This window comes from Zootoca vivipara, chromosome 17 (assembly GCF_963506605.1).
Source record: "Zootoca vivipara chromosome 17, rZooViv1.1, whole genome shotgun sequence".
In the NCBI taxonomy this organism is placed as follows: domain Eukaryota; kingdom Metazoa; phylum Chordata; class Lepidosauria; order Squamata; family Lacertidae; genus Zootoca; species Zootoca vivipara.
The window spans coordinates 8,703,381-8,715,477 of NC_083292.1; the positions used below are offsets into that span (position 1 = coordinate 8,703,381).

The 12,097-nt window shown below is 43.2% G+C and overlaps 1 protein-coding gene across 6 annotated transcripts in view; it reads left to right on the top strand.

Moving 5' to 3' along the window:
* Positions 1-10,981, top strand: part of SFSWAP (splicing factor SWAP) — a 97,735-nt gene extending 86,754 nt beyond the window's left edge. For 2 of the 6 annotated variants that reach the window (XM_035099207.2, XM_035099209.2), the window contains exons 16-18: positions 5,306-5,473; positions 6,977-7,049; positions 9,615-10,981. In XM_035099207.2, the coding sequence (XP_034955098.1) occupies positions 5,306-5,473; positions 6,977-7,049; positions 9,615-9,680 (307 nt within the window). In that variant the 3' untranslated portion in view covers positions 9,681-10,981. The remainder of the gene's footprint in view (positions 1-5,305; positions 5,474-6,976; positions 7,050-9,614) is intronic. The other 4 variants (XM_035099211.2, XM_035099210.2, XM_035099212.2 and 1 more) reach the window with 2 other exon arrangements.
* The last annotated feature ends 1,116 nt before the right edge of the window (positions 10,982-12,097 follow it).

Consider the following 12,097-nt stretch of genomic DNA (forward strand, 5'->3'; position numbering starts at 1 on the left):
GAAAGTTCTTGCTGATGTTTTTTTTTAATATTTTAATTATGGATGGTTATATTTAAACTTTGCACAATTGGTTTTTATGCTGGGGAAGTGATGTAACTCAATAGTAGATCATCTCATTTGCATGCAGTTCCAGCTTCTATCCCCAGCATCTGCAGGTAGGACTGGGAGAGTACTCCTGTCTGAAACCCTGAAGAGCCACTTCTGGTCAGTGTAGAGAATACCATTTCCTCCAGTGGTATGGCTCAGTTATAAGACAGCTTTCTATGTTCCTGGTTTTTAAACTTCTTAGAAGCCTATTATGGCATTTAAGTGCTATATTAATTGAGGTGGTGGTAGTGATGCCAAGGAGGTTGAACTTCAGGCCTACTGCAGCCATGGTCCCGCCTATAAACTCTAGAGCTTTTAGCTGTGCTACTACTTGTGGTAGCATGGCATTCAACGGGTACTTGAAATTCAGGTGCAATATCTAAACAGAGGTCCCCAAACTTATTTGGCCTACCCCCCCCCCTTTTAGGAAAAAAAAATTGCTCTGCGCCCCCCTGGAAATCTTATTTTCTTTAAGCAAACAAACAGGAAGATGCAGTGACAAATTTGAGTTCTTTTATGTATCTGTATTTCTACCTATCTACACATGGTTTTTCAAAGCTGGATGATGAGGGGGACTAGGCCCCATGGGGTGGACCCAAGTGAAGCTTGCTCGCTCGGTCCGATCCGCCCCAGGCACAGGGCCAACACCGCAGCCTACCTGCCATTGGCCAAATAGTCAGGCAAGTTGCGGCCCACTTCCTGGGCATGGGTGAAGACTAAAAGGGTTCACCCAAGCATGGGGAAAAACCCCTCACCTCCAGCACGACTGCTGAATCCAGGGGAGGTGTTGTTGCCGTCCCACAATGGCACCCGACCTGGCGGTAAGCATTGTTATACAACAGATGAAACCTGTTTCAAAAACCTCTTCTTTCTCTATGTTTCCACCACCACCCCCTTATTTCTATTCAATGTCCCCCAATTGCACCTAAGGCTACTACTGCCCCCCTTGGATTCCAGCATGCCCAAGGGGCAGTGTGAGGGACAGGGGATACCGGAAGGTCCCTCCCATCTTAAGTTCCAGCCCATCCCCAAGCGCTGGGGAGAGCAGGGAGAGCTCTGCCTCCAGCGGAGAATCAGGAAGTGGTGCCCGAGGCTCAGGCAAGGTTGCGGAGCCACTGACCCAGGTGGGACAGGAAAGGGGGAGCCCGGGGGGAAGGCCAATTCCCCCGACGCCGGAATTGCGCAGAAAACGTAGGGGGAAGAGGATGGGTCTCCCAAAGCTTCTTTGCTGGAAGAAAACGCGCCAATCTCCATTCGGAGGTTCTGACACCTGACCGAAAGCATGTATATAGATCGCTCTGAGCACTGTAAATAATCAGCACTTAATAAAAGTCTAAAAGGACTATGCTGCGAGGAGTCGTTACTCTAGAGTAGCCGCATCAGCGCCTCTGACAGGCAGTATCGCCCATTTTGGGAAACATTGATCTAGAAGTTCTCCCTGCTTTGTTGCCTACCAGTAGTGCAGAATACTGGGTTGTCTTCCCTCTGTCCAGTAGGTGGCAGTCTCTTTTCCTAGAAGAAAGATACTCCCCTGGGAATTGCACTTCCTGGCCAGAGCTAGCCTCTCCCCTTGCCTCATCAGGAAATGCATGCTGGTCTGCCCCTGAGTTGAATGTCCTGATGAAGCAATTGGGACAACTTCACCGAGAGTATGTGGCACGAGTCATCCCTTGGAGACAGACGCTATCATGGAAGCTGTATGCTACAAGGCTGGTAGCTGTCTCAGCCCTGTGATAAATTGCCGTGTACTTTGTTTTGTCCTTTTGTTAAATCTACAGTAAAAAGGGTTTTATGTGCCCATAAAACTTCTGCCTCCTATGCTAGCAATTTTCACTTATGTCTGCCAGTTACATTACCAATTCAAAACAACCTCATGTTGACTGCTGCAGCGAGATGGTTTGAATTAGTGTTTTTATATTCCCATGCGAAATGTTGTTTTATTTTGAAGCTTTTTATAAGAATAACCCTGTGTTTCTTGGATTTAAGAGGCCATCTTATGTAAAAACACAGTGTGCACAACTGTGTAACAAAGCTGCAAAGTCTGCATGTTGGCTATATTGTCTAGGTGTGGGGGCTCCCCAAAATGGGCTGTGCCATGGGCACAGATGGTGCCTTCATAGATTAGGTGTCTGACAACCAAAGAAAATACTTGGGGGGGGGGGAATGAACAAATTCCTATGCCCCACAAATAACCCAGAGATGCATTTTAAATAAAAAGACACATTCTACTCATGTAAAAACACGCTGATTTGCGGGCCGGATTGAGAAGGTGATTGGGCCGGATCCGGCCCCTGGGTTTTAGTTTGCCTACCCATGACATAGATCTTCAAGCAGAGGGTTAGGATGTACAGGAATGTCAGCCAGAGGACAGATTAGCCGGCAGAGTTAACAGGGGCTGCTGCAGGAATCGAGAAATGCATTGGCTGGCTTCACAGTTTTCCCCACATTTTGATTTTTCCATAGCATACATTCACACACACACACATGCGCACCAGGATTCGCAATATATTGCCAGGTCAAAAATTTTGAAACCACATTCACAATTTGGACTTCAAACCGGTTTTGGATGATATATCAGTATTCTGCCCAGCCCTAGCTTCTGTAGCTTTATACACTTCCTGGAAGGGATCTATGCTGGGACCAGAATGTGCTAATATGAGCTGTGCCCACTTCAGACAGTCTCACATATTCTGGTGAGCTATAAGGAAAGAGCGCTGAGCTCTGGGTGTATGTCAGAGGGATATTTTAGTGTGTTGAAGAGGGTGGAAAGGGATTTGTAGCTGGCTCTCTTCTCATCATGGGAGTGGAACGGAATGGCTGTGAATACCTGTAGGAATACAACAGCAGGTGAAAGAAAGTAGAAGAAGGTGAGAGAAGGAAATGGTTGAAATGTGTGGGAAGAGAAAGTGGAATAAGATGTCAGCAGAGAGAGAAAAGCAACAGGCTGACAGCTGGAGCGTAGAGAATTGTGAAAGAAGGCAAGAATGGCAACAGAAGGGACTGAGAGAATGCAAGAAGGAGGCAAAGAGAAGGCAGAAGGTGAGAACAGGTGACAGAGGACAAAAAGTGCAAGGAGCTAGGGAGGGGCAAAGTGAGAGAAAGAAAGGCAATAGCAAAAGGAATGGAAGGGGAGATGCAGGAGATGGGAAGTTGGAAGGGACCTATTTAGTCATTTACTTCAACCCCCTTCAATGCAGGAATCCTGCCCTGGATGCGCTTGAATCACCAACCTTCTGGTTAATAACCAAATTCACAGAATCCTGTCAGATGCCGCAAATTATTATTTTTTATAATAAAATACAAACATAATAATTATGACTTGCCCTCTTGCTCTGTATCACAGACAGGCTTCACTGAAATGGGGGCAGAGAGAGGGCAGAACTTTTAAAGGTGTGTGAAATGTGGCAAGATGCTAGAAGATGAAAGTGATTGAAGCGAAGCTGTTGAGGCATTTAGAAGCAAAGCATGCCTGTGTTCCAAACAAGCCACTTGAGGTATTTTTTTTCAATGAATGGACAACTAGTTTTTGAAGAGCAGGAAAACTTTGTTCCATCTATGACAAGAAGAGGAAGTGTTCTGATCCAGTTTTTTCACATATCTGCTCCAAATCTTAATTTTTATTTTGGATATGTCAAGAGAGAGAGAGGGGGGGGGGCAAATCTAGTTTTGGCTATGTCCAAAAAAAAGGCATTCAAAGAAAAATACTTAGACTTTGGTTGAGGTGCTATTTGGAAAATGTCCTTGACAGGCTTCAAATGAAGATCAAACAGTAAATTTTGCTTCTATCAAAAGAGATGTTATTTCTCTCAAAAAATGTGTGAAGATTTATAGCGGGTACGATCATGATTCACTGTGGATGCACAAGTCACTAGAATTAAGCTTTGAGTTGCAGAAATAATTCCTTGAACTGTCTTGTTACACAAGTGTAAAAGTGCAAATTCAATAGCTAACATTACTGGATTTTGGTTAGTAAAGAATACCCAGGAAGCTGCCATTCATCTGATGCCATTTGGTACTACCTATCTTTGTGACCCAGATGGCGCTGTGGTTTAAACCACAGAGTCTAGGGCTTGCTGATCAGAAGGTCGGCGGTTCGAATCCCTGCAACTGGGTGAGCTCCCATTGCTCGGTCCCAGCTCCTGCCAACCTAGCAGTTTGAAAGCACGTCAAAGTGCAAGTAGATAAATAGGGACCGCTCCGGCGGGAAGGTAAACGGTGTTTCCGTGCGCTGCTCTGGTTCGCCAGAAGCAGCTTTGTCATGCTGGCCACATGACCCGGAAGCTGTCTGCGGACAAACGCCGACTTCCTCGGCCTATAGAGCGAGATGAGCGCCGCAACTCCAGAGTCAGACACGACTGGACCTGATGGTCAGGGGCCCCTTTACCTTTTATCTTTGTGATACTACCTATCTTTGTGAACAAGACTTCTCAACAGTGGTAACGGTAAAAACAAAAAAGCCCCAGAGTTTAGCTGTAGGAAATGAGATAGGAGCCTTTCTAATATCACCCCTTACAAGAAGGAAATCTGGAGAACATAGCCAGCCATCCCACTGAAATTGTGAGGGGGGTCTACAGTATTTTAAAGTCACTGCTTCTTGATAAAGTATAAAAATCACTGTGTTTTTATTTAGGAGCAATGCTAAGGTAACACTATGTATATTGCTTTGTGAATTGCCATTTTAGGATCGATAAAGTGCCTTAACACCAATAAGTATAAACCAAAAGTGAAGGTTTGAAAGTGGGTCCATCTTGAAGGTTGTGAGTCAGAGGTGGGTCTTTGGTATGGTCCAGTTGAAAACCACTGCAGTAGGGCATGGAAACCAGGGGGTTGCGCCATATGGAGGCAGCCGGAGGGGATGGAGTTGCTTATAGATACAGCTACTTGCCACAGGCTTTGGTTTCTGTGCTACAGTTTCTTTTGCCATCTGCAAAACCAAATATTTATAGATGGTTAGGTATGATCATTGCAATTTTCATTATATAAGTTAAAAGGGTAAATAATTATTCAGGGTCCAAACTAAAGTTATGTTTTGTGGAGGGTTGTGGGTCTGATTATATTTTAACATTGGCATTAAAAAAAGAGTTGCATTAATTTGATACAGAGAATGGGTGTCTGTTTCAGTGGAGCTGAAAAAACCTGGGAAATTACATTCTTTCTCTAGCTGATGGCACAGCTTTATATTAATCAATATATTATTTTCTCTCTCCCCCCCCCCCAGAAGTCCCCATGAAAAGAAGAAAAGGAGATCTCACTCCCACACCAAGTCCAAAGCGAGGTCTCATTCGCCATCCATCTCTCCAGGCAAACAATCTGCACATAAAAACTCCACCCATTCAGCCAGTGTCTCTCCTGTGGAGAGTAGGGGATCCAGCCAAGAACGTTCTGGGTAATGAGCCCTTTCTAAATTCTATGCACTGGTACTTCCCTGGTGCAAAACACCGCAGCTAGACTGTTGATGGGAAATTTGAGGAACCAGGGCAGTGATTTGATCCTTTTTACTGCTTAGCAGGATAATACAGAAGGATTTACACACACAGCAAATGAGGCAGGATTGTAGAATGTTGTGCGGCAGGCGAGGCGTCATAATTTTTGGAAGCTGTTCTGCATTTGAAGTTCCAGCAGCAGACCACTTCTTGCAAGAGGAAAACCAGCACTTCTCCATGATGTGCCAGTTTTCTACTTGCAATAATTTTTATTTTTTGCATGATAGCATTTAATTAAGGATTTTCTTCAGTCAGAAGTCAAAGACATTCATACCTTGGTTCTCGAACAGAATGCGTTCCAGGAGTCCGTTCGACTTCCGGAACTGTTCGAAAACCAAGACGTGGCTTCCAATTGGCTGCAGGAGTGTCCTGCAGCCAATCAATCGGAAGCCACGCCGGACATTCAGCTTCTGAAAATCATTCGAAAACCGGAATGCTCACTTCCGTTTTCTGATCGTTTGGGAGCCGAAACATACAAGTTCCAAGGCGTTCAGCAACCAAGGTATGACTGTAGTTCACTTTACCAACCTCACATGGTTGCACGTGTAGATCTAGCAATGTGTGATGTATACAATGATTAAATCGTCTTTCAGTTCTCGAGCATATCTATACCTACTGTTTCCAAGCAAGCAGCTGCATTAATTTTAGGAATGAAATGCTTAGCCTCTGTCCTGTGAATACAACCACCTCACTGGATTCATATCCATATTCATCATTCATATTTATATCATGGCTTCCTATGTTCTTCATAGTGATGGGTTCTGTTTTGTTTTTCTATTCTCCTGCTTTGAATGAGAGAGCACTGGATGCTGGGCTGGAGTGTTGCTAGTCGCTCCAATGAGCTGCTGCTGCCGCCGAAAGAACTTGACATATCTCTCAAGTGCATGGGGAAAATGGTAGTCAGTGTCCTTTGGCTCTCTTTCAGCTGTAACTCAGCACCAACTGCAGTCATAAACTGCTCATGAGAATCCACCAAGGATGAGAAAATCCACATAGCTCAGAATGGCTTCCATTTATCTAGATATGTTTTAAATCATGGCACCTCCATTTGATGATACCCTTTAGCCTTACTTAAACCTTAACCTGACTACTCATAGGTACCCACATTGATTGTCACATTAATCTTTACAAGAAGCCTAGAAGGCAGACCAGTATCATCAATACATTACCACAGGGACAGGGAGGTGGTTGGATGACGGGCTTTGAGGGGCTTGTTAAGACTTTCTGCTGAATTCATGGCAGAGTTGAGATTTGAACTTAAAGCTCATTCTCTTAGCCAATACATTCCATTCACTTGGGGATTTTTTCCATGCTGTTTGAAGTATCTGTATATATTATATCTGTGCACTAATTGTCTATTACTTGACTGTCTTGACTGAATGTTCTTCTTTTAAAAATTCTTTTAGGGGAGTTTCTTTGGAAAAAGACGGCCAGATCTCTTCAGCAATTGTGTCGTCAGTGCAGAGTAAAATAACTCAGGTACCACTTGAAACGTTCCATTTAGTAATGATTACTAAATTGTATCAATTTTGTAATGCTCACATTGCATTTTGTTTGAATTGCTGTTTTCGGTATTGAAAAGAGCACTCAAATGGTATGTAATCAGCATATACTTCCAGATTTTAAACCTGTTTTGTTACAAAGCCATAGTCTCTGGTATTGCTCCCTTGAATGACTCTTCCCATTCCCTTTTTCTGCCTCTTACGCCTGGAATTCTCTCCCAGCTGTATAGTGTCCCCTTCCCTTCCCCTCCCCTCCCCCACTTCAAACCCATCCGCAGACCCTTGCTTTCCCACAAATACCCTCCAACACTCACATGCACACACACAAACACAAACACACAGCGTCTTTGCTGCAGCAAAGACTTGTAATGGTCATCGGTTAAGGGTACCCAGCCCCACAGCCTCCTTCCCAAGGTTCTTGTGTCACTCTAGTTTTGACCAAAAAGCAAGGTAAGCTTGATCATCAATGGGTTGGATCACAGGGAGGGGAGGAAAACAGAGTGGGTGCAGCCCCCCAGCTGTGCTCCCCCCCCCCACATGCACCCCTTTTTCCATATATGCAAGTGGCTCCCAGTCTCCTGCTTGGGAGAAGCAAACCACTGCACTTGGACAAAATTCTCTTTCCCCAACAATGGCAAATCCAGCTCTCCCTGGCACAGCTTGCTGCAACCCCTCCCTGTGAGTCCTTGCATCGCACACACATTCTCTTCACAGACCGCCCCCCCTCCCTCCCTCCCGTTCATCATGGTAATAAGCATTTTGCTAGTTGTAGACTTACAGAATTTTTCTAATTCAAGCTGATGAGTACTATTATAACTAGAATAGTGCAAGAACCACTGCACTGTCAAAAGATACAATGAGGTTTGTTTACTGATCTGGGTATAATAAGAGCACCCCCTACTTCGTTGTGGGTCACCACTTTAGTGCAGTGCCTTGAATCGTCACATCTAGCCTTCGGCACACTAAGCAAAGTGCATAGAATGTGTTCAATTTCCTTCACGCAACATAGTCAAGAAAACAATAATTCTGTGATCACACTGCTCAGTTTCACTTGTCCTAAAAATGCATCTCTTTGTTTTGCTTATTGCAAATTTAATTTGACTCGGCAGGATAGCTCCTAAACGGATATTTGAATTTCTCTTAATATGTTAAGTCTTGAGAAATTGTGTTTGGTGCTTTTAATAATTTGTGTCATTTTTCAAGAGTGCAATTATTGAACGAGCAGCGTTCTGCTTGCTGCTTTTGTTAGATGTGATCCTTTTATACTTAAATGGGTAGAACTTGGTGGAGTTTTGATTAAGAGAATTAACTCCTCTAAAGGAGATGCAGCCCAATCCCGTAGAGCCTTGCGTGGCTTTCAAAGTCTCCCCACACTCCCTCTTGAAACCAATGAGGTTTAAAGGGGAAACCTGGGGAGACTTGCAGAGCCCTGTGAATACCTTAGCATGTGGGAGGCGGGGGTGTACAGCATATTTTCTCCTCTTCCCCACCCTCTACCTGCTTGCTCATTTGTTCAGATATTTAAAGGGGCAGGTGGGGGAGAGTGGAAAGAGAAATTGGACCCACTGGCATGCCAATATTACCCATAGAGAAAGGTTCCTCACCCCTGAAATAAACCATCATGCATACATATACTGCAGCCCATTTTTCTGCCTTCAGTAAAAGTGTGGCTCTTTCAAACCATAGTGAGTAATTTAGACCTTTCAGACCATAGCAGGTGAGTAATTTAAGACTGCCACAGTTCTCAGTTTACCTAAAAGATTACATTGCGCTCTGGGATATTTCCTGCATAAAGTGCAAGCGGAGTTGCAGTTCAGTGCCTTTGGCTTCTTTAGAAATTTGTTTGAAAATGTTTCTCGGCATCCTGGAATAGCTCACTCATTTTAAGTCCTCCGCGTTTCACCTGTTTGCCTCAGGATTTTGAAACTGTGCCTTTGCCGAGAAATTCTGTATGCATGTTCAGGTGTTTGAGGCTTAGGGTCACGCCTACAAGCCCCACCGTCAAGTTTACCCACACTTGCGGTCCCCATCTACTCAAGTTCCCATCTTCCCTGTGTTGAGTGGGGAAGGTCTGCAGGGGGGTGGTACTCATGTAGGACGTCTCTTGAATTGGGAGCTCTGCTATATCAGGGTCTCCAGTCATGTTCAATGTTCTGCTGGTGTTCAGGCAAAACACAAGAACAACCCTCCAGCAGACCTTCCCACTAAACACAGGGAAGACCTGTTCACGAATTCAGTTTTGTATGTTCAGGAAAATGCCTGGAACTCACTTTGTATTACTTTTTCTACATTTTGCCTTTATCAATTGAGAGTCTCCTTTTTTTTGGTATGGTATATGCAATTTCCATCTCTATTATCAGAGGTAGCCATCATGTTGCTCTCCAGATGTTCCTGGAGTCCAGCTCCCTTCATCCCTGACTGTTGGTGGTGCTGGCTAGGGCTGATGGGAGACACCACAATGACTTTTCCTGCTGTGTACAATGTGAACATCCTCAGCACGACTTTTCTGAACAGTTCTCAATGTTTCCTGTATTCGCTGCAGGATCTTATGGCCAAGGTGAGGGCAATGCTGGCAGCTTCCAAAAACATCCCAACTAGTGCCTCCTGAGACCAGAAGGAAGGGACTCTTCAGAATGCCGTGTACAGAAGGAAACTTGGTTCCAGTGGTTCCCAACAGCAGAGTTCAAGGAGCTGAAGTCATTGTTGTGTACAGAAGATCTCATTGGAACTTCAATGATTTTTCCATGTCAAAGTTCCTTTTGATAAAATAAGCCTTTGGGGGTTTTGTAAATTAACGTTTTGACCAGTTCTTCAGTAAGAATCTTACCATGAGCAATGTCTGTATATTTGTAAATACAATGTTCCTGCGGATGTTAACACAAATTAAAATGCAGATAAACAATTTTTATTAGATACTTTCTGGAAATTGGTGTTTTTTCCCCCCTCTTACTTGATTACTTTAGACCCACTTTTCAATCAGGGTTCTCCAAAGTGGTGTGAACAAATGAGAAATTGCAGCATAAAGCCATAAAAAAACTGTAAAGGCAAAGGGGCATTGTTTATGAAGACCCTGCCCCAAAGGAAAACTCTTTAACTGTCTAGACAGGTGCCCATTTTATAGTATTGTATAGTACTGTAGTGAAGAGTCTGTTCCAGAGTTAAAAGACTATATATGGGGGAAGCTTGTTCTTTATTAGGTTGGGGGCCACTAAGAGAATAGTTCCACTCTTGAACAAGAATTGAGTTTCTTCAACTATACCAGATTCCGATTAGAAAGGGCTTTAAAGGTAAGCATCAGCGCTTTGAATTTAGCCTGGAAACTAGTCAGCAGCCAATGGAGTTCATATAAAATAGGCATGTTAATTCTCCTTCCAATATCAAAGGTGTACGGTCTGAATCTAGTTTTATTAGAGCTTCTGCCACTTGGTACTAAGTGTAGTCAATGGAGGAGTGAATTCAGTCTGGAATAAGAGTTATAATAACACGAATACAAAAAAATATAATTAATCCGATTTTGACGGTTAAAATATTTTTAAAAATCTCCTAAAGCTTTTAGCATCAACTGTTTTGAAATCTGAAAAACTGTTTAGTGTGTCATTGAAGCATACCACTTCACGTACCCTTAGTTACTGACCTATTTTTCTTTGACATGTTCTTAGATCTGCCATCATTCCCCCAAATGCAAAATAGCTACCATTCTCCAGAGATCCAAGACTTCCCTTATTTAACTCCCCCCTCCATGCTAAAGGGGGGAAATAGTCTTGAAAGTTAGTGAAGATGCTATCTTGCTTTTATAAATGGCTAGTGGCAAATAGCAATTATATGCTAAATCTTGTGAGCTTCCTATAATTACAAATTCATTTATCATACAGATTGAAGTTCAGTGCAATAACCCTTTTTCAAAATAAAATTGCAATATTTTAAACAGTGGCTTGGGAGGGTGGGGGGGGGGGTGGACCAGGAGATAAAAATGTTAATCAGTGACCTGTTTCCATAGTTCTTAAGCAATATAGTTTTGCAGTGTACTGTGTGATAATAACCCTTTAAATTTGACTGTTTAAAAGTAAGAGAGAAGACGACCAATTCTTTAGGCTGGATATGATCTATAGAAAGAACAGTTCCCTTAATTAAAAGGTCAAGTATTTTGTCCTGCTGAATTTATTTCAACTGGTAGAGCAGGTGGAGTGTTTCACATTGTGAAACAGATAATAGGGATGAGTAGGATTACCATTACTACATCCAGTTAAGAAAATGATCCCTTTAATACTCTATTTCAGGACAGCTTAGTCTATCAAAACTAGTTTCATTATCAGTATCTGAGATGACGATCAATGCTCAGATGGAGAGGACTAGCATCCCGTGAGGAAGCACACAGTTTGACAGTCCTCAAAAGGAAGTTTCCCACCTGCTAAACAGCCATTTAAGATGCCCCTTTAATGGGTTTATTTATTATTAAAATTTATGTCCCGCTAGCAGCTTGCAGTCACACTTCTAAAATATTCCAAATGCACCATGCAAAACCAGAGCATAAAATCTAAACAGCAGCAATTTAGCATCACCAGCCATTTCCATCCCCTTTAAAATGAGTGGATAACCAGCAGTTCAACAACCAAAATACTTGGGCAAAAAGAGTGCATTCTTCTTTTTTTTAAAAAAAAAAAAACAGCAACAGTGAAAGACAGCATGTCTTACTAATGGCATTGAACAAAGTCTTCAGTTATTTTCCACACTCTTCTGTGGTAGATACCTTCCTAGTTTCCTTCTCTGGTGAATCAGGAACTAAGCAACATGGAGAATTGAAGGGGGACACGGCTAAAGTAGGAGAGCACATGCTACTTTGCAGTTCCTACTAAGAAAGTCATGGATTTGATCCCCAGCCTCTCTGGTGGATTAGCATGTGATGTAAACATTTATCTGGTCACCTGTGTTGTCTCAGGGGTAATTCCATTGCACTTTCACAATTAGAAATGCCAGGGGAAAGCGCTCTGCTCGAGCAGCCTTCAACAACCTGGTGCCCTCCAGATA